Source organism: Leucopleurus acutus (genome assembly GCF_964270905.1).
Source record: "Leucopleurus acutus genome assembly, chromosome: 7".
NCBI classification, from domain to species: Eukaryota; Metazoa; Chordata; class Mammalia; order Artiodactyla; family Delphinidae; genus Leucopleurus; species Leucopleurus acutus.
The window spans coordinates 6,003,676-6,030,918 of record NC_139150.1 but is presented as its reverse complement, the minus strand read 5'-3'; the positions used below and the strand labels follow the sequence as shown (position 1 = coordinate 6,030,918).

The 27,243-nt window shown below is 50.4% G+C and overlaps 1 protein-coding gene across 1 annotated transcript in view; it reads left to right on the top strand.

Moving 5' to 3' along the window:
- Positions 1-27,243, top strand: part of HMCN2 (hemicentin 2) — a gene marked incomplete at its 5' end in the record, with an annotated part of 150,276 nt that overhangs the window by 6,417 nt on the left and 116,616 nt on the right. Inside the window, 7 exons of the mRNA XM_082842097.1 lie at positions 14,539-14,609; positions 15,859-16,017; positions 16,845-16,967; positions 22,966-23,137; positions 23,792-23,898; positions 24,735-24,855; positions 26,868-27,131. Coding sequence (XP_082698223.1) covers positions 14,539-14,609; positions 15,859-16,017; positions 16,845-16,967; positions 22,966-23,137; positions 23,792-23,898; positions 24,735-24,855; positions 26,868-27,131 — 1,017 coding nt within the window. The remainder of the gene's footprint in view (positions 1-14,538; positions 14,610-15,858; positions 16,018-16,844; positions 16,968-22,965; positions 23,138-23,791; positions 23,899-24,734; positions 24,856-26,867; positions 27,132-27,243) is intronic.

Here is a 27,243-nt window from a genome sequence, read left to right as displayed (position 1 = left end):
CTTTGGAAGAAAGTCACTTACACGCAGCCCACACTTAAGAACTAGGGAGTTGTGATCCACCTCCTTGAACGTGGGCTATTTACATAAATTGTTTGGAAATCTTCTGCATGAGAGAGTTGATTCTTTTCCATTTATTTGTTTATTCAATCATTTATATATATATCAGCATGGACTCATAGTTTTTTTTGTTTGTTTGTTTGTTGTTGTTGTTGTTGTTTTTTTGCGGTACGCGGGCCTCTCACTGTCGTGGCCTCTCCCGTTGCGGAGCACAGGCTCCGGACGCGCAGGCTCAGCGGCCACGGCTCACGGGCCCAGCCGCTCCGCGGCATGTGGGATCTTCCCGGACCGGGGCACGAACCCGCGTCCCCTGCGTCGGCAGGCGGACTCTCAACCACTGCGCCACCAGGGAAGCCCTGGTCTCATAGTTTTATACCTTGGGTTATAATCCAATACTACTTTATTTTGTTGCTCAAAATTTTCCAACTTCAGTCATTGGGAGCTCTTGGGCACACACAGTCTGTGTGCCTTTGACATACCCCTACTGTGAATTTTTTTAAAGCACTTTCTTACTTTCTGGCACTACAGGATACTTCAGACTCATCTTATGTATTTCCTTCCCCAGTCCTAGAATTAGTAATTTCTCCAAGGAGCCCTGGTTCTGTTGATCGAAAAATAGTATTAGACACCAGCATCTGAGTGCTAGGTGTGCTTGTTGCTACTGGGGTGTCACCACTTCTGCATCTTTAGCTGACAGAGCAAGGAGGTACATGTTGTATGTGTAACCTTTGTGTATACCCATATCTATAAATATTTCTCTGTTTAACTGTCTATCTGTATTAAGCTGAACATGAGTTCATTCTGATGTCTCCAACTCTCATTGATCCTTCCAGCCTCCCATTCTTGCTTACCTATAACCTCCCACTCTGACAGTGACTAACCTGGCCCTCACCCTTCCCCACTCACTCGTCATTTACTTAATTTTCAGTTCTAGTCCACATTTATAGTGGTTTTAGCATTGCTAACTTGCACCCCGTGGAAAACAACTTTGTTCACTAGAGTACAGTTCTTTTGCCTTTAGTCTTATAGACGCAGCTCATTTCCAGAGTTACTTAGCCCTGCAGCTTCTTCATGTTCTTTTTATTCTTCTTCATTTTCAAAATATTCTTGAACATGTTTTCTTTTCAGATGAAAAGTAGAAAACGTAGTCAACTTCCAAAAAAGAAATTCCTACTGTGAATTTCCTCAGAATTGTGTTAAATCTTGATCTGGGGAAGAATTATCATTTAAAAAAATTTCATTGTTTTCCTCCAGGAGACCACTTCCTTTTTTTTTTTTTTTACATATTTATTTCCTTTTGTAAAAAACTTATAGGTTTTTTTTTTCCTTATAGGTTCTACCCATTTCTTTTTAAGATCATTTCTAAATATTTTGGGTTTTGTATGACTATTTTGACCAGGAATTTTTTTCATTATCTTTTTTGCAAATGAGTACTGCTAGTATGTTGGAAAGTAATTTATTTTCATATATTTATTTTGTTTCCAACTTTCTTCCTGAAGACTTTGTAAAGAAACTAGTTCTAATTTTTGGGGGGTAATGTCTTGAGTTTTCTAGGTTGACAATCACAGCCTGTCCAAATTGTAATATTGTCTCCTCTTTTCCAATCAAATTTTTTGCTTGTTTGGAATGTTTTGTGGTATTTAGCACAGTGTTAAGTAATGGTGGTAGCTGAAGTCGGTCTTGTCTTGCTTCTGATTGTATATCATTGTATGATACTGGTTCTTGGTTTGAGGTTTTCTTCATCAGGGGAAGGAAGATACTTTCATTCTTAATTTTCTAAAGGTAGAAAAAAACACCCCAAAACAAAAATCCCAAATGGGAATGGTGCTGAATTTTAGCCAGTGACTTTCTGGCTTTGTTGAGATATTTGTGAGATCTTTTCTCCTGTTGACCTCTGGATGTGATTCCTTCATTTTAAACCATTTCCACATTCCTTGCATAAGCCCTACTCAGTCATTGTGGATTATTCTTTTTTTTTTTTTTTTTTTTTGCAGTACGCGGGCCTCTCACTGTTGTGGCCTCTCCCGTTGCGGAGCACAGGCTCCGGAAGCGCAGGCTCATCGGCCATGGCTCACGGGCCCAGCCGCTCCGTGGCATGTGGGATCTTCCCGGACTAGGGCACAAACCCGTGTCCCCTGCATCGGCAGGTGGACTCTCAACCACTGTGCCACCAGGGAAGCCCTGGATTATTCTTTAATATACAGCTGGATTCTGTTTGCCAATGTCTCCTTTAGGAGTTTTCCATTTATTTCAATATGTATGATCAGTAAATGATATTCTTCCTTTGTGCTCTTTGTCAAATTTGGCACCAGGGCTTAGCTCTTTCAGTGAATAACTGAAATTATTAAGTTTCCTCAAAAAATTATAAATTTAATACATGCTTGTTAAATGTTCTAATAACACGACTCTCAAGAGATGCAAACACTTTTAATCATTTTGTGTGCTTCCAGACCGTGTGTGCGTGTCATTCACTTGTATACATATATACACTTAGTTTTTTTATTATATAAAAGACGGGATTATACTATGCAAACTGTTTTGCAACTTGTTTTTTCTCCCCCACATGCTATACCATGGATCTCTTTTTATGTTAGGAAATATCGATCCCCTGCATTGTTTTAATGACTACAGAAGGTGTTACAGGAGGGATCTTAATTTATCTTACCTCGATTTATCCAGCCACTCCTGCATTATGAAAAATAGTTTGCTTTCAGTTTCCTTACAATATACACACACATTTGCAAAAACGTATCTATAGGAACGGGACTTCCCTGGTGTTCCCAGTGGGTAAGACTCTGTGCTCCCAATGCAGGGGGCCCGGGTTCGATCCCTGGTCAAGGAATTACATCCTGCATGCATGCCACAACTAAGAGTTCGCATGCCGCAACTAAAGATCCCGCATGCCACAACCAAGACCCGGTGCAGCCAAAATAAATAAATATTAAAAAACCACAACATAGCTATAGGATAGATTCTCAGAATTGCAACCGGTTCATTGTTAAAGCATATGAACATTTAAAAAATTTTAATTGGTATCAGCAAACCGTCCTCCAGAAATGCTGTACCATCTAACCCTCCTACCAAGAGAGTGTGAGGCTGCTTTTCTCCCAAACACTTGCTGGCATATGGGGACGTCACTCTTCCCTTTTTTGCTAATTTGATAGGTAAGAAATGGTAACCTGTTTTAATTTGCGTTATGTCTGATAGAGAGTGAGTTTGAGCATCTTCTCTGGGTCGCCAGGTCAGGGAAGAGGTGGTTTTAGGGACTTTCCTAGTGGCGCAGTGGTTAAGAATCTGCCTGCCAATGCAGGGGACAGGGGTTCGAGCCCTGGTCCGGGAAGATCCCACATGTTGCGGAGCGACTAAACCCATGCTCCACAACTACTGAGCCTGTTCTCTAGAGCCTGCGAGCCACAACTACTGAGCCCGTGCTCTGCAGCAAGAGAAGCCACCGAAGTGAGAAGCCCGCGCACCGCAATGAAGAGTAGCCCCCGCTCGCTGCAGCTTGAGAGATAAAGCCCGCGCAGCAACAAAGACCCAAAGCAGCCCAAAATAAAAATAAACAAATTAAAAAAAATAATAAAGTATGTTCTGCTATAAAAAAAAAACAAAAGAAAAGAAACGGGAGGACTGAGTCCCGGAGAGGGGACACAATTTGCCCACAATGGTGGCAGACGGTGAGACCCTGCTTGGGGCCCCTGCAGCGGGAGAGGGGGGAAGGGGAAAACCCAGAGTGGCCCCAGGGTTCAAGCCCTGCTTTCAAGGAGGTGGGAAAGGCAGGTTCGGGGAAGAGTCCTGGACGTGAGGTCTTTCTGAGACTGGCTCTCTGGCGCCTGGCTGTGACCGTGACCACTGGGACACACAGACTGGGTGACGGACTGGAGGATCACCCACGTGAAGGGCCGGGTGGTTCTTCCTGTGCGTGACCCTCATACGTCCTCGAGGCTCCACCCCCTCGTCTTATCAAGTGGAAAATATTTCCCTATGGAGAGGTGGTTCTGGGCCAGGCTTCTGGGGCTCATATGCTCAAGGGCAGCACAAGTGGAGACAAGGTCATGGGTTTAATCATCCCTGCACCTGGCAAGCCCTGCTCAGAGGGAACCCACGCCGCATCTGCCCAGCTGTTAGGCAGGTGCCCACCTTCAGTCACGAACCTCCCGCCCCCTCCAGGAACAGAAACGAGGGGCTGGGGAACAAGGGCCATATGTCTGCAGCTTCCTGCATGATTGAGAGCTTGGATCCGGGGTCAGACGGACCCAGGTTTGAATCCTGTCTCTGATGCTTCCTCATTGTAAGACCTTGGGCAGTTTGCTCTACCTCGTTAGCCCTCAAATTCTCACCTATAGGGCTTCCCTGGTGGCTCAGTGGTTGAGAGTCCGCCTGCCGATGCAGGGGACACGGGTTCGTGCCCCGGTTCGGGAAGATCCCACATGCCGCGGAGCGGCTGGGCCCGTGAGCCACGGCCGCTGAGCCTGCGCGTCCGGAGCCTGTGCTCCGCAACGGGAGAGGCCACAACAGTGAGAGGCCCGCGTACCGCCAAAAAAAAAAAAAAAAAATTAGAACAGTGGTAGCTGTCATCATCATCATCACCCTCATTTTTGGAGGCAGTATAGCCAGTGGCAAATAGAACAGGCTTTGGAGCCAAATATGTGGACTTGGACATTATTCTAGATTGAACAGTGTCGTCACAGAATTCCTGTCCTTCCTAGAGCTTCAGAATGTGACCTTTTTTGGAAATAGGGTAATTGAAGATGTAATTAGTTAAGATGAGGTCATACTGAAGTGGAGTGAGCCCTTAATCCAATGGGACTGGTGTCCTTATAAGGAGAGAAGAGGCACAGGGAGAAGGATTGGAGTAATGGTGTCTTTACAAGTCAGGGATTGCTAGTATCATGAGAAGTGAAGAGGAAGGAGGCATGGAGCGGATTCTCCCCAAGAGCCTTCAGAGAAAGCATGGGCTGCTGACACCTTTTTTTGGACTTCTAGCCTCCAGGACTCTGAGAGAATGTATTTCCATTGTTTAAAGCCACCGGGTTTGTGATATTTTATTACGGTGACCACAGGAAACTAGTACAGTTATTGACTACCACTTGCTAGCTGTATATGACCTTCAGCAAGGTCTTGGCATCCTCCATTCTAACAGGGAGCTGTTAATAGGACTGAGCTAAACACTGTAGAATAGTAAGTACTCGATGCATTGAAGCTGCTGTTAGCATCATCACCCACATCTACCTCCACCACCATCATCATCACCATCACCATCAGCATCAGCAGCATCATCATCAGCATCAGCATCAGCATCAGCATCAGCATCAGCATCAGCATCACCATCAGCATCAGCATCAGCATCATCATCACCATCACCATCAGCAACAGCATCAGCATCAGCATCAGCACCACCATCACCATCAGCATCAGCAGCAGCAGCAGCAGCATCACCATCACCATCAGCATCAGCAGCAGCATCACCATCATCATCCACATCAACATCATGCTAAGAAGGGCTTTTTATCCAGATCCAGTCCTTCCTGGACCGGGTGAAGGAGGGAGATGGACAGCGGCTCAAGGAACCCCTCTCAGTGGGCAAACTCACATGGGGACATGTCAGGTGTCCTGCCCTGTCCTGGTACCTCACTCTGTCCTGCCGGAAAACAGGTCTTGAAATGGTTACCCTGCTGAAAACACCCTGTCCTGGGGAGCTTTGGCATGATGAGTGATGATGGTGCGGTAGGTCCCAGGGATGACAAATGAAGCCGTGGACCAGCATTAATTAACGACAAGAAGGCATCTATCTCTGTCTCACTGCCTGGAGCTGTAGATGGATGGGTGGGCAGGTGGACAGTCGGGCAGCAAGGAAGACAGATGGAGAGAAGACCTCCGTGCTCCCAGCCCCGTCTGGGCATCTTGAAAGCTGGTCCAGCCCTGGAATGATGGGACTGGTCAGTAGCAACCAGCACCCAGAGCTGGTTTGGGGATTATCTGTTCAGTAAAAGGAAGAAATCAGACTAGTTTTTGCACATCAGTGCGTCTGTGTGTGTAAGTGTGCTCTCCCCTGAGAGCCTTCTTTGTTCAGAGCTTGGGGCAGAGTTTTTAAAATGCCCTGCCCTGTAACTCAAGAGGAATCACAAACACTTTTGTCCGTCTGGCCAGCTCTCCCTTAATACGGCCAACCCCTCTGCATGCCCCAAATAACCACATTTGGTTTTCTGCCTCATTTTGGATCTGTTTCTCTGAGTGATGGGCAGTAGCGTGCTGTGGTGGGAGCGCCTGGGGATCAGGCAGGCTTGGCATTCAGGAATATTTGCTGGGTGTTGATTGTATGCCTGTCATTGTGCTGGGCACAGGATATAAAGATAAAGGGTCCTGGACTTACCTGGTGGCGCAGTGGTTAAGAATCCTCCTGCCAATGCAGGGGACACGGGTTCGAGCCCCGGTCCGGGAAGATCCCACATGCTGCGGAGCAGCTAAGCCTATGTGCCACAACTAGTGAAGTCCACGCACCTAGAGCCCATGCTCCGCAACAAGAGAAGCCACCGCAATGAGAGGCCCTTGCACCGCAACGAAGAGCAGCCCCGCTCACCACAACTAGAGAAAGCCTGCGTGCAGCAACAAAAGACCCCATGCAGCCAAAAATAAATAAATAAAAATTAAAAAAAAAAGATAAAGGGTTCTGACTTGGAGCTGATCAAACAGTATACTCAAACAGTATTTGTTATGAGTAAATAAATGTTATTCATTTACTCATTTGAACAGTATTTATTAAGCACTTACCATGTGCCAGGCGCTGAGGTGGGCAGGAGTTCTGTGACGATGAACAAGATAAGGGGTAACTGTTGGTGTGATGTAGCCGATCAACTCTACTGCCAGATCTTCCCATCTGACCTTGAAGGACTCTCTTCCCCTCTCTGGCCTCAGTTTCCCCATCTTTTTAAAGGTGGGGCTCTTCGGATCTCTTCATTCTCAACATTGTTATGTTTGGCATATAGGTTTGTAGTCAAATCATTTTTTTCCCCAAGCGCATTCCTTTTTTTTTTTTTTTTACTTTTTATTTTATATTGGAGTACAGTTGATTAACAATGTTGTGTTAGTTTCAGGTGTACAACAAAGTGATTCAGTTATACATATACATGTATCTATTCTTTTTCAAATTCTTTTCCCAATTAGGTTGTTACAGAATATTGAGCAGAGTTTACTGTGCTATAAAGTAGGTCCTTGTTGGTTATCCATTTAAAATATAACAGCGTGTACATATCAATCCCAATCTCCCTAACTATCCCTCCTTCCACCCTTCCCCCCTGGAAACCATAAGTTTGCTCTCTAAGTCTGTGAGTCTGTTTCTGTTTTGTAAATAAGCTCATTTGTATCATTTTTTTTTTGGATTCCGTGTATAAGCGAGATCATACGATATTTCTCTTTCTCTGTCTGACTTACTTCACTTAGTATGACAATGTCTAGGTCCATCCCGGTCAATTAATCTACAACAAAGGAGGCAAGACTATACAATGGGGGAAAGACAGCCTCTTCAATAAATGGTGCTGGGAAAACTGGACCGCTACATGTAAAAAAAAATGAAATTAGAACATTCTTTAACACCATACACACAAAAAAAACTCAAAATGGATTAAAGACCTAAATGTGAGACTGGACAGTATAAAACTCTTAGAGGAAAACATAGGCAGAATACTCTCTGATATAATAAATCACAGCAATATCTTTTTTGATCCATCTCTCAGAGTAATGGAAATAAAAACAAAAATGAACAAATGGGACTTAATTAAACTCAAAAGCTTTTGCACAGCAAAGGAAACCATAAACAAAACAAAAAGACAACCCACAGAATGGGAGAAAATATTTTCAAATGATGTGACTGACAAGGGATTAGTCTCCAAAATTTATAAACAACTCGTGCAGCTTAATATCAAAACAAACAACCCAATCACAAAATGGGCAGAAGACGTAAATAGACATTTCTCCAAAGAAGACATACAGGTGGCTAAGAGGCACATGAAAAGATGCCCATTCTTTTTTTAAAAATTTATTTTATTGAAGTATGTTGATTTATGATGTTGTGTTAATTTCTTTGTTACAGCAAGTGATTCGTGTGTGTGTGTGTGTGTGTGTGTGTGTGTAGGACCTTGTGTTTTATCCATTCTGTATATAATAGTGGGCATCTGCTAATCCCAAACTCCCAATCCTTCCCTCCCCCTGCCCCCTGCAACCACAAGTCTGTTCTCTATGTCTGTGCATCTGTTTCCGTTTCACGGATAAGTTCATTTGTGTTGTATTTTAGATTTCAGATATAAGTATAGCATATGGTATTTCTCTTTCTGACTTACTTCACTTAGTATGATAATCTCTAGGTCCATCCATGTTACTGCAAATGGCATTATTTCATTCTTTTTTATGGCTGAGTAGTATTCCATTGTATATATGCACCACATCTTTATCCAGTCCTCTGTCGATGGACATTTAGGTTGTTTCCATGTCTTGGCTATTGTGAATAGTGCTGCTATGAACATAGGGGTCTAAGCCCATTCTTGAAGGAGACAGGATGGTGGAGGGTATGATAGGCAGGAAAATGCCCCCCGCCCCCGCAGATGTCCAGAGAACCTGTAAATCTCATACTTGACATGGCAAAAAGGACTTCGCAGAAGTGATTAAGTTAGGAATCTTGAGATGGAGAGATGATCCTGGATTGTCTACTTGGGCCCATTGTGATCACAAGTGTCCTTTTAAGAGGGAGGCAGGAGGGTCAGAATTAGAGAAGGAGATGTGATGACAGAGGCAGAGGGAGAGGGAGATATTTAAAGATGCTACATTACTGGCTTTGAAGATGGAGGAAAAGGACCATGATCGAGGAATGAAGGAAGCTTCCAAAAGCTGGAAAAGACAAAGAAATGGATTCTCCGCTCGAGCCTCTGGAAGGAACACAGCCCTGCCGAGACCTTTATTTTAGGGCTTCTGACCTCCAGAAATGAATGTGTGTTGTTTTAAGACACTGAGTCTGGGGACTTCCCTGGTGGCGCAGTGGTTAAGAATCCGCCTGCCAATGCAGGGGACACGGGTTCAAGCCCTGGTCCGGGAAGATCCCACATGCCGCGGAGCAAATAAGCCCGTGCGCCACAACTACTGAACCTGTGCTCTAGAGCCCGCGAGCCACAACTACTGAGCCCTCATGCCACAATTACTGAAGCCCGTGCGCCTAGAGCCCGTGCTCCACAACAAGAGAAGCCACTGCAATGAGAAGCATGCGCACTGCAACGAAGAGTAGCCCCCGCTTGCCGCAGCTAGAGAAAGCCTGCGTGCAGCAACAAAGACCCAACACAGCCAAAAATAAATAAATGTATTTAAAAAAAAATGACACTGAGTCTGTAGTAATCTGTCACAGCAGTAATAGGAAACTAAGACAGAGTTCTTAAAGTCCTTTCCAGGGACCTCCAGCCCAGGGGCTTCTCCAGGGCTTCTGGAATTTCCTGCGTCCTGTGTTTGCAGACAATCCCTAGTCCTCAGCATGTGCTGGCCCAGTGCTTGGGGTCCCAGGAGGTTGCATGAGGCGGTAACTGTTGAGGAGCATTGCTGAGAGGTGTGCGGGAGTTGGAACTGGTCAATTTCCCAGAAGAATCTTCCTCCCTCTCAAAGCCCAGAATATGTCAGAACGGCTTTGGCAATGGAAGGTCAGACCTTAGATGCTACGTCTGGCATTCTCCCCACCTTCCACCACAGGGCTGCTCATTTTGGGTTTCTCAACCCAATAGAGTCATTTTTTTTAAAAGCTAAAAGAAAAGAAAAGGGGGGTTGCAAAAAGCCCAGAGGGAGCTGACATAGGTGACTGACATTTTAACACTGTACACAAAAATTGTAACACCATACACATAACATTTTAACTTGTGAAGCCCGCTCTTCACAACTAGAGAAAGCCCGTAGAACCATGAAGAGAATCAACTCCCTCTGGCTGTTACTGTTCTGAGCGATCATCAGCTCCCCAAGCAGGAAGCAGATGCACTGAAGAATAAAGGGTGGTCCTTCCAATTGGAGCACATTTAATTTATGATAACCCACTTTACCAACTTAATTTTTCTCATGTTGCTGTGAGTGGGAGAGAATGTGGTCAGCCTAGCGCTGGTCCAGCCTTGGGAACGGTTGGGTAGTCTGACACCTGTGATAGATTGTGATGGGAGAGGGCAGGGCCATCCAGATTCAGAACTGGGTACCGCAGAGGCTTCTCTCAGTTTCCAGGCAAGGAGAAGTTGCTGTCGACTTTTGAGCAGGGGTGATGTGGGCAAAACTGGCCCCAAGGGCGGCTTCTCTGGCAACGACAGGTAGATGGGTCAGAGGCAGGAACGTCTGGGGATGAGGACAGTAATGAGGTTACTGAATTTGCATCCAAAGTCTTTACAAATGCCCTTACCTTTGGCCCAGCAATTCTGCTTATGGGCGTGTATCCCAAGGAAACAATGGAACTAGTGCTTGAATGTAGCGGATATAAAGATGTTCTGAATAACATTGTTCATTATAAAAATTGGAAACAAAACACTATGGTCAAGACCACTATTGGACATTTATACAAAGGAAATACTTTGTAGCCATTAAAAATTATTTTGAACTGAGTATTTGACCTTCTGGAAGGACGCTTACAATGTGTTGTTCAGTGAAAAGAGTCAAATTAAAAATAGTATGTTATTTATACTTAAATAGAAATTCTGCTTCAAATAGTGTGCACTTATATAAGATTTACAAATATGCATGAAAGTTTTGAAGGTTATATGTAAAAATAAGAGTATTTCTGGTTGGTAGAATTCCCTTCTTTTTCTGCATGTGAGGAATTTCTACGTACAGTTCACAGAGAGCAGTTGTCAAGAGCTCAGATTCTGGGACTTCCCTGGTGGCTCAGTGGTTAAGAATCCACCCGCCAGTGCAGGGGACGCAGGTTCAAGCCCTGGTCCGGGAAGATCCCCCATGCTGTGGAACAACTAAGCCCGTGCACCACAACTACTGAGCCTGCGTGCCACAATTACTGAGGCCTGTGTGCTTAGAGCCCGTGCTCCACAACAAGAGAAGCCACAACAATGAGAAGCCCGCTTCTTGCAACTAGAGAAAGCCCACGCGCAGCAACAAAGACCCAATGCAGCCAAAATTAATTAATTAAAAAAAGAAAAAGAAGAGCTCAGATTCTGGAGTTGTACAGACCTAAGCTAATATTCTAGCTCTGCTGCTTACTGACTGTGTGTCTTTGGGCAAGTTACCTAGCCTCTCTGGGCTTTCATTTCTCCTCTGTAATATGTGGGTAAGAGTTGGACTTAACACTGGGAGGGAGGATTCAGTAAGCTAATACACAGGAAGCATCTCAGCACATAGGCTGGTACATAGTAAGTGCTTAGGAAATGTCAGAATCATTAATGTTATATATTTTTTAATGAATGTATATTATTATGTAATAAAGAAATAACCAACGTTGAGTAAAATTATTACTCTCCTCAGTCAAACTAGAATTTGAGGACCTCATTGGAGCAAAAGACTGTCTTTGCCTGTCTGCCTTGTGTGAGATTGCCCAGCAACTGTGTGTTCAACCGGCCAGAATGGCCATCATTAAAGTCTACAAATAACAAATGCTGGAGGGGGTGTGAAGAAAAGGGAACCCTCCTACACTGTTAGTGGGAATGTAAATTGGTGCAGCCACTATGGAAAACAGTATGGAGGTTCCTCAAAAAACTAAAAATAGAGTTACCATATGATCCAGCAATTCCACTCCTGGGCATATACCGGGACAAAACTATAATTCAAAAAGATACATGCACCCCTATGTTCATAGCAGCACTAGCCATAATAACCAAGATATGGAAACAACCTAAATGTCCATCAACAGACGAATGGATAAAGAAGATGTGATATATATTTATATATACAATGGAATACTACTCAGCCATAAAATAGAATGAAATAATACCATGTGTAGCAACATGGATGGACCTAGAGATTATCATACTAAGTGAAGTAAGTCAGACAGAGAAAGACAAATACCATGTAATACCACTTATATGTGGAATCTAAAATATGACACAAATGAACATATCTACGAAACAGAAACAGACTCACAGACATAGAGAACAGACTTGTGGTTGCCAAAGGGGAGGGGGGATGAGAGAGGGAAGGACTGGGAGTTTGGGATTAGCAGGTGCAAACTAGTATGTATAGGATGGATAAACAAGAAGGACCTACTGTATAGCCCAGGGAACTCTATTCAATATCCTGTGATAAACCATAATGGAAAAGAATATATATATGTATAACTGAATCACTTTGCTGTAAAGCAGAAATTAACACAACATTGTAAGTCAACTATACTTCAATAAAATTTTAAAAAAGAAAAGAAAAAAAAAGCATTGTACGTTCAGATCAGCAGGGCCAACTCCTGCTTGCAGAGCCTTTGCTCTAACCCAAGCGAGGTGTTTCCTTCCCTGTGTTAATGGATTCTCACAATGATGGTTCTCAGCTAGGAGAAATGCATCATTTTACAGATGGGGAAACTGAGGCTTGGGACGGTGAAGAAAGCTCTGAGAAGCCGCACGACTGGTGGAGGGTGGAGCCAGGATTCCAGTCAGCTCTGCCTGACGTCAAAGGTGAGGGTTTGACTGAATTAGTCACTGCAGAGTTCAGGAGGAAGCCAGTGGAGAAGGCTTGGTAAAGGCCAGAGCAGGTGCGGAAGGGGCCGTTGGATGTGGGAATAAATACAGAGCAGAGAGGCAGGGCCCTCCAGGTGGTGATTCTGAAAGTATACAGCAGAGGAGCTGGTGTCCAGACCCTCCCTTGGTAATGGTGGATGAATGCCGGATAATTCCATGTGCTTCCTTTTCTAAGAAGGACTAGGTCTGTTGACGAGTTGCCAAGTATGGGAATTTTTCTTAGGGTGACTGGAAAATAGAATTTTTGAACTAAACATAGTCCATTACTAGAGTTCACCAAGGACTCAAATGAAATATTTCCTGAAGAAATCCGATGTCCACATCATCTTCCAAAACCCGCACTGTGCACATGTCCACATGGCGAGTTGGAATTCTGGCCGTGTTCTCAGTGCACTGGTAGCCTTGTCTTATGTTAGCTGTGGCTTTCAATGACTGCTCTTGAATAAAAAACTATTTATTAGGGAAAATTTCAAGCATATACAAAGTAAGCAGAATAGTATAATGAATTCTTATATCCCCCTCACCCAGCATCACCAAATATTCAAAAAAATCTGCCATTCTTGTTTCATCTGTATCTCCTCCCACCCTCCACTCCCCCACTCAACGATGATCATTTTTTACGTTTCTTTTTCTTAACATACATTGAAATGGGCAAATCTTTGCTTTACACTTTTGACAAACGGATACACCTGCGGAACCCACATTCCCATCACAATATAGAGAGTTTCTGCCTTCCCAGACAGTTCCTTGGATCTCCCTATCCCACAGACAACCTCCGTTCTGAGTTTTTTCACCTTTGATTAATTCTGCCAGTTCCAGAACTTTCTGTAAAGGGAACCGTATAGTAGGCACCCTTCTGTGTCTGGCTTCTTTCGTGCAGGATTGTGTCTGCGAGATTCATCCATCTGGTTGCCTGTATTGGTAGCTCGTTCCGTTTTCTGGCTGAGTGGTATTTGATTATACGAATGTACCTCAGTTTGTTTATTCATTCACCAGTTATGGACATGTGGCTTGTTTCCAGTTCTGGGCTATTGTGAAAACAGCTGCTATGAACATTGGAGTGCAAGTCGTGGTGTGGACGTATGTTTTCATTTGTCTTGGGTAAATACCGAGGAGTGGAAAGACTGGATCCTGTGGCAGGTGCACGTTTAACTTTGTAGAAACTTCCGTTTGTTTTCCAAAGCGGCTGAACCATTTTTGCATTCCCACCGGCAGTGCGTGAAAGTTTCAGTTACTCCACATCCTTGCCAACATTTGGGATCACAGCCCTTGTGATTAATCCCGCTCTTTTCAAGTGAGCTAATATATGGATGCAGTTTCTGGAAGGTTTAGCTTCTGTGGGTCAGTCTGCTGTTGGCCAGTTGCTCTGTGCTCCAAAACTTATTTGCTCAATTCTCTGTTTCTTTTTCTTCCCAGAATTCCCTTCCCGCTGATGCAGGGGCTGGGTGGGCTGGTAGAGGGGAGGTTTCTAGGAGAGTCATAGTCACAAACGATCGGGAACTGTGGGTCTGGGGGCGGGACTGGAGGTTTGCCCCCTGCTCCATCTCTCTGCTCCCCTGGAGCTCTGGGTCCAGTTTGGAGTGGGCAGAGGGCCACGTGGCCTGACCTCCCTTCCAGATCTGACCCTGGCAGCCCTGGGAGCTGCTCCCCTACCACGTCCCCATTTGTGGAGGTCTCTGAGGTCCAGGTCTCAGCTCATCTCCCCTCTGGTGGTGACACATCATGCAGTTGCTGACCCAGCCCATGGGGGCTATGCTTTTGGGGGTCCAAATTCACCTGGTCCTCTCTCTCTTCCCTGCAGATATTGGCCCGGTGACCCTCACGGCCGACCCAGCGGTGTTTCAGAGGGAGCTGAGAGAACTCTACGTGCAGGTAGGCCGCCCCGCCCCTGGCTGCTGGCCCTCTGTGTCCTTCTGCCCAGTCCCTGCCAGAGGCCAAGGTCTTTGCCCCACCTGGGGGCCAAGGTGGTGCTTCCTGCGACCGCTATGACCTGCCCCCCAGCTCTGCCTGGGGCTCCCCCCCAGCTTGGGGGTCCTGCAGATTTTGTACTTTGGGGGGTACCTTCCTTTATTCAGTGAACCAAGTACCTACAGGAGTCCCTGAGCCTGGCATGTAGAAGGTAGTCATTATTTACTGCATGGATGCAGGCTTGGAAGGAGGGGGTATGTGGCAGCTGAGGGAGGATTCAAGAGGGGTCAATTCAGACCCCCAAAAACCTGGCCCGAGACTGGGTCAGATGTCCCATGGCCTCCTCGGCTTTTGGGCCACACGGAACACCCTGGTTCAGCATACGTCTCCCCCACCCAGCTTCCTGCAGGCAGGGGTCCCACGGATCGGTCTAGCTCACCGCCAAGTCCCCCAGGGCCCAGAACAGGGCCCGGCACATGGAAGGATGAGTGAACCAAAGAGAGAAGCGTTTCCTGAAGTTACCGTGTGCACACCCTGCTTCCAGTGCTGGGTGTGCGAACCTGGGGGGCAGAGAGCTCCTGGCCGGTGGGCGGGGAGGGGAGGGCTGTGTGTTTATGTGGAATCGGTTCCAGGGCGGGTCACAGAGAGGATCTGAGGAGGCGGCTTTGAATGTTTTCCTCTGTCCACCCCTCACCTCTCCTTCTCCGGGCGACCCCTCTACTCCTGTATCCTCCAAGCCTTGGCTAACACGTGGCTTCTTTGGCGTATCTGTTCGATGTCCCGGTGGCTCCCATCCCTCCTATCGCACTGGTAGCACTCCTCACAATGGTAACTAAATGCCTGTGCTGTGCTTGTTAATGTAAAGTCTGCCTCCCATCCAGACCCTGTGGGAGGGACCGTGTCGCTCGGGCATGGGTGAGTGAATGAATGAGTGAATGAAGGAATGAGTGAGTGAATGAAGGAATGAATGAATGAGTGAATGAGTGAATGAGTGAATGAATGAGTGAATGAAGGAATGAGTGAGTGAATGAGTGAATGAATGAGAGATGAAGCGGATTGGATGCTACACTGTGTCTCAGGGAAGGGAGTGGCTGGGGCCCTGGCCTGACCCTGGATGGGCAGGACAGAGGCCACTGGAGGGGACCCCCACCTCCCTGGGTGGTCCCCACGGCGAGGAGGTGGGTGGCGGCCGCTGACCCGCCCTGTCCTGCAGGGAGGCGGGGACTGCCCAGAGATGAGCATGGGGGCCATCAAGGCTGCCGTGGAGGTCGCCAACCCCGGCTCCTTCATCTACGTTTTCTCGGACGCCCGCGCCAAGGACTACCACAAGAAGGACGAGGTGCTGCAGCTGCTGCAGCTTAAACAGTCACGGGTGAGCCACCACGAGGGGGTGCTGGGGAAGCTGGGGTCTCCGAGGACCGTCCCAAGCCCCCCTCCCTCCCTCCACCCCCCACCCCCCTCAACCCCCCGCCGGAGAGCTGAGCTGCTGCTTCTCTGGGTCCAGCCTCCGCCAGGAGTGCCGACCAGCCCACTGACTAGCTGGGCTGTGAAGTCCAAGTGTGTTCTCATGCTCCTGCCCCGTCTGCCAGGCCGCAGGCCTCCCTGGCGAGACCCATTTTTGATAAAGACCACACCGCCCTGCTCCCTTCACACCCCGTCAGAGCCGGGGCAATCCGTCTTCCTCCTGGCATTGCCTCTGCATTGTCTAAGGGTCTGGAAGACGTGCTGGGGTTTTTGCTTCTTGCTTTCACAGAGAGGGGTTGGGAAGGAGATGTGTGCAGGGAAGGAAGGAGGGCCCGCCCACTGGAATCCTTGGGAAAGACCTCAAGGGCTGGGACGCCTCTCTGCTCTCCCCTCTGGAACAAACTCGGGTTCTCCAAGGTTCTTCTAGCTCTGCGGCCTCCACGGGCCACTTGGAGCAGAGTCGGTTCCCATTCCCTTCCTCGTAGATTTGGTAACGGCTCCCATTTATCGAGCACCTACTGTATTCCTGGCCCTGTGGTGAACACGTGACCTGCATCAGTCCTGACCCCCACGGGGCGGGAACTCCTATCATTCCCATTTTACAGATGCATCGCCTGAGCCCAGAGAGAGGAAGGGGCTTTCTCCAGGTCACTCCTCCCTGGTTCTGGCCTTGCTACTCATACATGTAGAAGGTGGCAGAGGAGCCATGAGCCAGGCTGCCTGTCTCTCTTCTAGGTGGTCTTTGTGCTGACGGGGGACTGTGGTGACCGTACTCATCCTGGCTACCTGGCCTACGAGGAGATTGCTGCCACCAGCTCCGGGCAGGTGTTCCACCTGGACAGGCAGCAGGTGACCGAGGTGAGCCAGCCCTGACATGCTGCATCTCTGGGCGGCTCGGCCCGTGGGTCGGTTGCCATCACGGATGAGCGGTGCTGAGCGCTCACACCACGGCAGGAAGCGCAGGAAGACCGGTGCTCAGGGATTTTGGGCATCATCTGGCCAAACCCTCTCGCTCGCCCCCAAAGCAGATGCTGCGGGTTTCTCAGTTTCGCCCGTAAAAAGATTGGGGCTTGAAGGAGCACCCTGGCTTTTAGCCCGGGTCCCTCAGGAGGTCCAGGTTGGTAGGCTAGATCTACCAAAGGCTGGCAGCGCGGGGGGAGCTTCTCCCCAGAGTCGAGGAGCCCAGGAGTGCGTGGAGGAGCATGGGGGCGGCCATCACATTTGGGCTGTGTTGCTGGGACAGGAAGTCGAGCTTGGGGACTTGGCAGGGAGAGGATTGCTTGGCCCTGAAGCCTGATGTGCAGGGCTGCCGATGCCCCGGCGCTGACCAGGTGTGTGCGTCCTCATCTCGGTCTTGGACCAGGTGCCTGCCCTTCCTCCCCTCCAGGCTCCATCAGTTGCTCAGGTCTCTCTCCGCTTTCCCTCTGCCCAGCACGTCCATTCCTCCCCAGGAGCCAGAGGGATCCTTCCAGTGGCATGTTGGTAAATGTTTCACAACCATCTCTCTCTGGAAGGAACAAGAATGTCCACTTCCAGCTCCTACTTTGGCTGGTTTCAAGCTGCCGTCATGAAGTCACAGAGCGTGGGAAGTGATGCTCATAATTGGCTTTCTTGAGCCTGTATGAGCCGGTCCTGCATCCCACTGGATCCTCTAAAACAAATCGGACCAACGGGTCCCGCCCCCTTGTGCCCTGGAACAGGTCCAGACCCTTATCTGAGCTCTGCCTCTCGGAGCCTATCGCCTGTGTTCTCCCCCTTGCCCGCTGCTGCCGCCCTGCTGGCCTCTCTGCTCTTTCTTCAGTGCCCCGTGTCTTTCCTCCCCCAGGGCCTTTGCTCGTGTGGCTTGTTTTTCCAGCTTCTCCTCCCCTGGCCCCTCCTCTTCCCAGTCTTAGCTGAAATACACCTTCCTCGATTTCCCATCAAATTAAGTCTCCTATCATACCCTCTCCCAGCTCTCTACTGCTTTATAGAATCATAGTTTTGCAGCTGTGCGATTATTTAATGCCATTAGGCTGTGAGCTCCCTGAGGGCAGGGCCCTTAAGTTCCTGTCTGCTACTGTATCTCCAGCACCTGGTACAGCCAGCAGCAGGGAGCAGGTGTTTGGTAAGTAGCTGGTGAATGGCTGACATGGAGTCCCTTGTGCGTGAGATAGAGGAAGAGGAGAGGAACAGCATCTCTGAGGCCACCGCGGCCTCGGGCCAGCCCTGCTCTTGCCTCCGGGAGAGGGTATGGGATGTTGTATGTTTATGATCTCCAGGGCCGTGTTTAGGTTAGCGCCTTCGCTCCCTGTTGAAAGATGGCGTTTATGGTTCTCTGCTACACATTAGGATTTATTTCTTTTGGCGTGTCAGCGTGCTCTGGTACTAAGCCACCCAAGCAAGGGTGGGAGGCATTTCAGAGTGGAATGACGGCTTGGTCCCTGTTTTGGCGGTGTCCTATCTGGGCAGTTGCTCGGGAACTGGGTTCCTGCTGGGGCAAATCAGACGTCAGGCGTCTGGGTGGGTCGGTGGAGGACCGCTTGCTCAGGTGTGGGGCTGGACTCTCCTAGCCTCTCCCTCGAGCCATGGCACCTGGGGCGAGCCCCTGGCTCCTGGCCGTGGTGCCAGCCTTCTGCCGTGGCAGCCTGGCCGGGCAGGACACGTCTGACGTGGTAGGACATCCGATGGCCAGGATTGGCTGCCCCTGGCTAGGGGCCTGGATCCCGCTCCTCCCTGAATAGAGCTCTGTCATTCGTTAGCTTCATGCCTTGTACCTGGCCCCTTCCAGATGTCCCCAGACATTGGGCAAGCCTGGGAAGGTAGCCGGGGCAGCCAGGGCCGTGGTCATGCCCCCAGGAGAGGGAACAGTGTCTTTGCCCAAGCCAAGGGGGCTCCGGCTAGAAGAAGTTGCAAAAGTCCCCCAAACCCCGCCTGTGTAGTCAGTTCTTTGACCATTTCAAAGTGTGTCCAGTATGGCAGGAACGACACATAGAGTGCGTTCCCTCTTCCCTTCATTTATCGGGCGCGTTCCCTCTTCCCTTCATTTATCGAGCGCGTTCCCTCTTCCCTTCATTTATCGAGCGCGTTCCCTCTTCCCTTCATTTATCGAGCGCGTACTCTGCGCTGGTGCAGCTTTAGGTGCTGGGCGCCGAGAGATTAGCCATCAATCTTAGGTCTCTGTGCTTTCGGGCGTTTAGCTTTCTCCACCTTTGAGATTCCAGCGTAACTAAAGGAGGGTGAAGATCCTCTCGCCCTGGGAGGGGCAACCTGTAGCTTTTGCCGTCCTTCAGCGGACAGGGGAAGCAGGCAGCGTGACCCCTGGGGCCTGTCCCAGAGGTGTGCATTTTTAATTAGGACTTAGCTAGGTCCCAGAACCTCCTTGCCCCAGCACATCTTTCCCACAGGCTTCCCCCCAGCTCAGACCCAGCTCAACGTCCTGTCCCCAGGTCCAACAGAACGGCCAGAATTTCTGGGAGAGCCCATCATCCTGAAGCCCTCTGGGGTCCTGGGAAGTCCCACTCTGGGGGCTCAGACCCTTTCCCTGTCCAGCACCAGCAGGTACAAATATGACAAATTGCTCAGAATCTGGGCATTAACCAGGGGAAAGGTGAACTGCCCTCTAAGACAGTAAGGGGGAGGGGGAGGGGAGGTCAGATTAACAGGTGGTTTGGATTAACAGATCAGGAGACACAGGCCCTGGAGATGACCTCATCCTGGACCCTTCCCAGAGGAGGTGGGGTGGTGGGGGGTTAAGGTCACATGCTGTCTTCAGACCCCAGCTCTGCCACCTGTCTGCTGTGTGACCTTGAGCACAGCACTTAACGTCTCTGGGCCTTTGTTTCCTCAGCTGCGCCGTTGGGTTATGAGGGCTACTGCCTGGAGAGATGGTGACAAGGGTAGGAGGAAGACCTCTGCATGAGGCCAGGCACCAGGGAGCCCTGGGGGAGGGTTAGTGGTGGCCGTACCTCCAGCGCCTGCGCTTCTGCGTGGAGCGCAGAACACACACACCCCAGCTCTAGCGAAGCCCCCTCAGGGGTAAGAGCTTTCTCTGGAAAAGGTTCTCAGGAAGGTAGAGGCTGGGCTCAGTGCCCCGTGGTGCCCAGTTGTCAAGGGCCCTCAGTTTTCTGATCTGTGGTTCTCGAGGCCCATTTGACGCCCCCGGCCCCAGCTTCCCCGCTCGGTTTCCTCACCCCGACTGTCAGATGCTTTGGGAGGAGACTCGGGGGATGATTTATCTGCTGTGAACCGCTGAGCGGCAACCATCTGGCCAGGGTTGCAGCGCCAGATTCTCTCATTCTTTCCCCATCAGCAACAGAGATGAGCCCCAGTGCATTGCTGGCTCCCAGGCCCCCCTGTCCTGCTAACATCTGGAAGCCATTACCTTCGCAAATAAACATTGCTCGATGAAGGCTGTCTGCTCAGAAGTTTCCCTCGATTCCTCTCTGAGTCCCCGGGCCATCGCCAGGCCCAGAAGCCTTTGCCCCCAGGCCTGGGCCTGCAGCCGCCTGGCCTTGCTGTGGGCGAGAGGGTCAGCTCCCCCAGCTCTGGAGTGGTGGTGCGCTTACAGGGCAGCCCTCGTGGGCGGGCTGCCTCCTGATGGGGTCGCTGGCCTCCTGTCCCGTCTCAGCCCTCTCCGTGCAGTAGCCTGAGCTCTTGGGCATCTTCTCTCCATCAGAAAATCCTAGAAAGAGCTTGTAATGACAGTTGCAACACAGTAGCGGGCGTGACCCATCTGGGTAATTGTCAACGAGTGCTGCCACCCCCTCCTGGCAGCTTTGCTCATTTCTGATTGCCTCCTGACCCCTGAGAAGGCCTGGCCCGGGGGGAGAAGGACAGTGGTCACAGAGCTGTTGCTTTGCTGTCCCCCGACAGCCTCACTTACCTCACCAGCTTCTGTCTGCCTTTCTAGCTGGGAGCCTTAGCTGCTGCTTCTGATCGACCTCCACACGGACGAAGAGCCTTGCCTTCATTTCTTAACCAAAATAGGTGGGATCTTTTCAAGAGAAACATCCCTTAGAAAGTTAGGCAGAAACAGAAGAATGAGGTAGCTTCAAATATAAAAACAGAGGAGTTTTCAGAACACAGAATTCTCGTCCAGTGATAACTGAAATCTAGCTGTAAAATCTAGGCGCACATGTTCCAGCTCAGTCTGACCAAAACACATTCATTTTCCAAATCTCGAGCAATTCTTCCAATTCCCTTCTGTACCCTTTCCCTTCCACGGAAGATCACATGGTAGGCAGAGCTGGAGGACTGTCGTTGAGAGCAAGGATGGCCAATGTGTAGCATGCCAGACACCACGTTCTAATTCCAGATCCACGGCAGACTTGCTGCTCGATCACAGACCTTTTTCTAATTGCGGCTGAACGTGGCTTCACATTTCTCAAAACAGTATTCCAGGAAGTCACTTCCTGTTGATTAGAACTGGTAAGCGACAGGATACCCCTATGGTGGCTCAGGTATATTCTAAAGTCATGCTTGTAAAGGCATACTTGTTCCTTTCAATTGATTTTTGCTTAAACATTTTCTGTGAGAAGTGTCAAAGATATAGAAAAGTAAAAACGGGGACTTCCCTGGTGGCGCAGTGGTTAAGAATCCGCCTGCCGATGCAGGGGACACAGGTTCGGGCCCTGGTCCGGGAAGATCCCACAAGCCGCAGAGCAACTAAGCCCATGGGCCACAACTACTGAGCCTGCGCTCTAGAGCCCGTGAGCCACAACTACTGAGCCCAAGTGCCACAACTACCGAAGCCCACTCGCCTAGAGCCCGTGCTCCGCAACAAGAGAAGCCACCGCGATGGGAAGCCCTTACACTGCAGCGAAGAGTAGCCCCTGCTCGCCGTGACTAGAGACAAAGCCCGCACGCAGCAACGAAGACCCAATGCAGCCAAAAATAGATTAAAAAAAAAAAAAAGATAGACTCCAGCATAACCCACAACATCACCTGATAAAATGACTAGTACTTTGCTAGTATCAGCTGATGCCAAGCCCGTATTCAACTTTCCCTACTTGTCCTCAAAATGTCAAATCAGGATTTAATCAAGGGCTGTGCATTTCATTGGGTTCTTATGTCGGTTAAGTTTCCTTAAATCTGAAGTAGTCCACCATTTTTTCATGCCACTAACTTGTTGGAGAGGTATTGCTTATACAGTGTCCCGTGTTGCAGATTCATCTGATTGTTTCCTTATTCAGGAAAATAAGTGGGATGGTATTTTGGAGAGAGAGTTACCTGTTACCTGATTTTCAATGGGACCTGTCTGAAAGAGGAAGATTTTAGAATGAATAAAAGCAGTTGTAGAAACAAAGGACATAAGATTTCCCAGTGTTGTGACAAGCGTCAGGAGGGGGCTGTCTTTGCTGTCTGCTTAGAGACATGGTCCTGCTTAGAGAGCATGGTGTCCAGGTGAGGGTGTGGTCTGAGGCCCCTTGGGCAGGGGATGGTGAACCACATGGCTCTGGGAGAGATTCCGGATCTCCAGAGTTCATCAGTGTGTAGGAGGCATCAGGAGGGCTTCCTGGAGGAAGTGATGGGTATCACAGAAGTTGGCCATGTGAGGAAGGAGGGAAGTCTTCCCAGCAGAGGGCACCCTTTGCTCCTTCTGGCCCAGCTGAGTCCTCTGGATGCCTTCATTCAGGTGTCACAGTTCTGAGCCCACAGGCCAAGAGGGTAGTGACGTGTGAATCGGGCCTAGTATAGGGCAGTGGGGAGTGGGGTGGCCTCAGGTGACCTGGAAAGCCTGTATGCTGCCTAAAAGCCACTGGGGGACCGGATTTTGCACACAACTGGCAGCGTGTTAGGGACCCACCTCCTGTGGGCCAGGCACAAGCAAGACATCACGGACACCTGCTAGTGTCAGCTTCTCACACCTGCCTTCCAGGTGCTGAAGTGGGTGGAGTCAGCAATCCAGACCTCCAAGGTGCACCTGCTGTCCACGGACCACGAGGAAGACGGCGAGCACACGTGGAAGATCCCCTTTGACCCCAGCCTGAAGGAGGTCACCATCTCCCTGAGTGGCCCGGGGCCCGAGATCGAAGTCCAAGACCCGCTGGGTATGTGCGCCCCAGGGCTGGCCTCCACCTTGGCCCTGAGACTGAGCTGGGAGTCCAGAATGGGACAAAGAGAGAGGCCCTGGGGTGATAGGGGGTTTGGACATAAGGAGCAAGGAGGGTAGGGGGAATGCCAAGTGAGGGCAGGGAGGGTACCCGTGGTAGGTGGGGAAGCAGGAAGGCCGTTAGCAGCCCGGCTAAGGGGAATTGAAATGATGACAGTCCCTGAGCTTCAAGGATCACATGGCATGTTCCCCGTGTTCCCTCAGTGGAGCTCTTCGGTGGCCTGGAGAGTCAGTGGGGGCAAGAATTAGTGGCACATCGTAGAGATGGGAAGCTGGGGCTCCGGGAGGTGGAGTGACTTGTCGGGTCGCCCAGGGTCAGTGTGATTTGGACCCGGTCTCCTGGCCCCATGGTGCTCTGCGAATGTCCTGAGTGTTCAGGTCCAGAGGCCAGGGGTACAGCCGGCACCTGGGGAGGGATGAGGATGGAGATCAGGGTAAGATAGAGGCCCGGGTACCACCGAAGGCCTCTTGTCAGTTCCTCTAGGAAGCCCGAGGCTGGTGTTTGGAGCGCTGTGGGTTCCAGGGGACAGGGTGGGCCGCTGCCACCCCCAGGAAGTGGCTGGGGTCTAAGCGGTCCTTGGGGCTTCCACAGGGAGGATCCTGCGGAGGGACGAGGGCCTCGACGTGCTCCTCAACATCCCTGACTCGGCCAAGGTTGTGGCCTTTAAGCCTGAGCATCCTGGGCTGTGGTCCATCAAGGTAGGGGGCCTGGGGTTCCTGGGGTTGGGGAGACCAGCTTCCCCAACCTGAGATACCACCTCCCTCTCGCCGGGCGCTGTGAAGCTGAGAGCTGGAGCGTGGAGTGAAGTGGGCATATCAATAGAAGTAAAGGGTCAAGAACAGAGGAGGAGTATTCCGCCTTGCATCAGTGAGAGGAAGTGGATGGGTTTGGGGTTAGTTAGGGAGCTAGGCTTACAGAAACCACTTGAGTGTCCAGGTGGGTGACTGAGCTGTCCAGTGAAGAGTGCACAGAAGCAGCAAGGGTGACCTTGGGCTCGGAGGGACAGGACTGGCAGGGGGAGCAGGGTCTGCTCTAATCGGCAAGGTGCTGGGGGCAGGCTGGGCTCCTGACAGTATCCTGGGACGAGGCAGGCTGCTGCTTCAGGAGGATAGGACTCTTGCCAATCAGGCAAATGTACAGAGCCCCTGCTGGGCGCCAGGCACAGTGCTGTGTGCTGCAGGCACCGCTATCCTTCAAACTCTGAGCATCTTTGAGCCAAGAGCTCTCATGCCAAGGCAGGGGTTAGACGTGCAGGGGGACAGACCAGACCCGCGGGAGTTGGGGGCGGTGGTCGTGGGAAAGGCAGGGCAGCTTCGAGAGTGCTACTCAGGACAGTGCCCTAGCTGGGTTTCTTCCACTTCATTTGGGGAGCATCGTGCTGGGCCCCCAGGGAGCAGGTAAGTTGCCCACCCGTATGCAACGGCGGGAGAATTCCAGCTGCTGACTCCAGGCCGGGTCGGGTCGCCCGCCTCCTGCCTGGAGCTGGGGTGCTGGGTTCAGATGCCCCGGTGACGTGGGCCTGGGCCTGTGCTAGGTCTATAGCAGCGGCCGCCATTCGGTCAGGATCATGGGCATCAGCAACGTCGACTTCCGAGCTGGCTTCTCCACTCAGCCCTCCCTGGACCTCAGCCACACCATCGAGTGGCCCCTGCAAGGTACCGTGCTCCTGGCCCCAGGGCGATTCAGGGCCGCCTTCTGCGGAGGTGGGGCTCGCCTTTGGGAAGTGGGGGGAGCTCTGGGGGGAGCCATGACTGTGTGACTATGGAACGGGCCTGCAGAGGCTGGGTCCAGCCTCTCTGTCACATCACCGTGAACTGCGCCCAGGGCCAGCACTCCCTCTGTCGGCTCCAGCCCAGGTGACCGTGGGACCGTTTACCTTTAGAACTTCCTCCCTGCCCCCCAAGGCCTCCAGGACCTCATGCAGTCCCGCTTACTACTCCTTCCCCTTGCTGTTTGTTGAGACCTGTCTGTCCAGAGCCCCACTTCTTCCAGTGAACATCAGGCTGGTCCAATACATCCCGAGGTGCTTGAGTGGACACCTTCCCCGAAAGGGGGACCAGTGTCTCACTCCAAGGGAACGAGCGTCCTGATGGACATTTAGATGCCCCTGGAGGCTGATAGCCTGGGGGGACGTTGGAGGCATAGGATCAGTTTTCCAATGAGAAGCCGCGCACTGGGTTCCGAGGTTGCCTACATACCCCATCATGACTCCACCTGGAGGAAGCTGGACCCCAGAGCAGGCAGAGACTTCTAGCTCAGGGTGCCAGAGCTTCTTGCCAGAAAATGCCACCTGGTAGCCAGACCAGGGTCCCCATTTATAGTTTGGAAAATATGGTGTCTTGCCACGGGTCCATCCAGAGGATTTTGCGAGGACCAGCTGAGCAGAGATGGGGGCGACTAGACCGGGTCAGGCTAACCTTGGACCACAGAATAGTGACCCCTAAATGGTGTGTGCTGGATCCTTAGGGCTTTCTTTCTAGTCTGTATCTCCTCTAATGTCTGTCATTCTTGTCAGCCCTTGTAGGTTTCCCTGCCAGGACCAGCAGTAATATCTTCAAAGTGAAAAAGGGGTCTGCGTGCTCATGTCGTGTTTGTTTTTGCCAGTGCGAGGGAGGGCCCGAGGCAGAGAAACTTAGCTCCTATTCTAAAGCCAAGAGAGAAAAGAAATCCTACATGAAGTGCTACAGTGGGGATTGAAAACTGGCCAGTCTCCAGTGGAAGAGGGTGAAGGGTGTGACCCTCTTTGGTTTCTGCTTTTGATAAAGATGTGGGTCCCAGACATCCAAAAGAGACAGAGAAACAGCAGGGCAATTGCAAATGATAAATAGCGATTGGTCTCAGTGCCAGGGGCACCAGGGAGTGGGCGAGGCTGTGGCTAACTGGACAGTGGGGGTCTGGGCCACAGCTGCTGCACGCCGTTGGCTGCTTCTTGCAATGCGGGAATGGCGCCCGGCGCTGACACATTGATTTTTCAAAGGAATCTGGACTTCTAGATTTGTATGTGCCCCTTCCAGGTTGTTTGATACTTTTTCAAAAATGTGAAGGCACTTCCTGGACCACATCCCCTGGTCCCTGGTTTATGATCAGTGAGAGGAAAAAAAAAATGAAAAGCCACCTGCCAAGGGAGCGACCTGACTGTTCCCACATCAGCTTAGGAGACTATAAAACCCAAGTCCAGTTCTGTCTGTCCTGGGATAGCGTGGAAAGTACATTTCAACAAGATAGAAAAGGAAACCAGAGGAAAGATGAGCATGGGGAAAGGATGGGTAGGAGTCAGCCTTCCCAAACCGGGGCGTGTGTCTCACCTCGGCTGGTCCTAGAGCCTGCCTGACGACAGCCAGCAGTTCGTGGTGGGGCAGGGGTGGGGGTACCCCTTCCCAGTCCTGCTCAGTGAGCGCCCCAGTCTGCACAGTAGAGGGGATGTAGCCACGGGAAGCCGTGGGTTGAAGGGACACTGGTGTTTCAGGACCACGGACAGTAGCAAGCCCCCCGCTTCTCTCCTTATCCCACCCAGCATTAGTTAGCCCAGGGAAGAGAAGGTGAGGGAGCTGGTGAAGGTCAGTCAAGCAGGCTGCTCTCTGACTGTGGTCCTAGAGCCCCTGCTTGGGGAGGATCGTGGAGCCCAGCACAGATGGCAGCATCTCCTTCCTCGCCCTTCCCTCTGCAGGGGTGCCCATCTCCCTGGTGATCAACTCCACAGGCCTGCAGCCACCCGGCCACCTGGACTCAATGGAGCTCTCACACAGCTCAGGGCGGTCCCTCCTGACTTTGCCTATGCAGCTCCTCTCCAACGGATCCACCCATCAACTGTGGGGTGGGCCGTCCTTCCGCACCCCCCAGGAGCGCTTCTACCTCAAGGTGAAGGGCAAGGACCATGAGGGAAATGCCCTCCTCCGCGTCTCTGGAGTTTCCTACCGTGGGGTGGCCCCAGGTGAGTGATTGGCTCTTACCACCCCCAGCTCCCTGGTTCCCTTGGAGGCTTATTTCTTTCCGGAAGGCTCTTCTGATGAGATTAGATTCAATTAGATTAGATTAGGAAATAT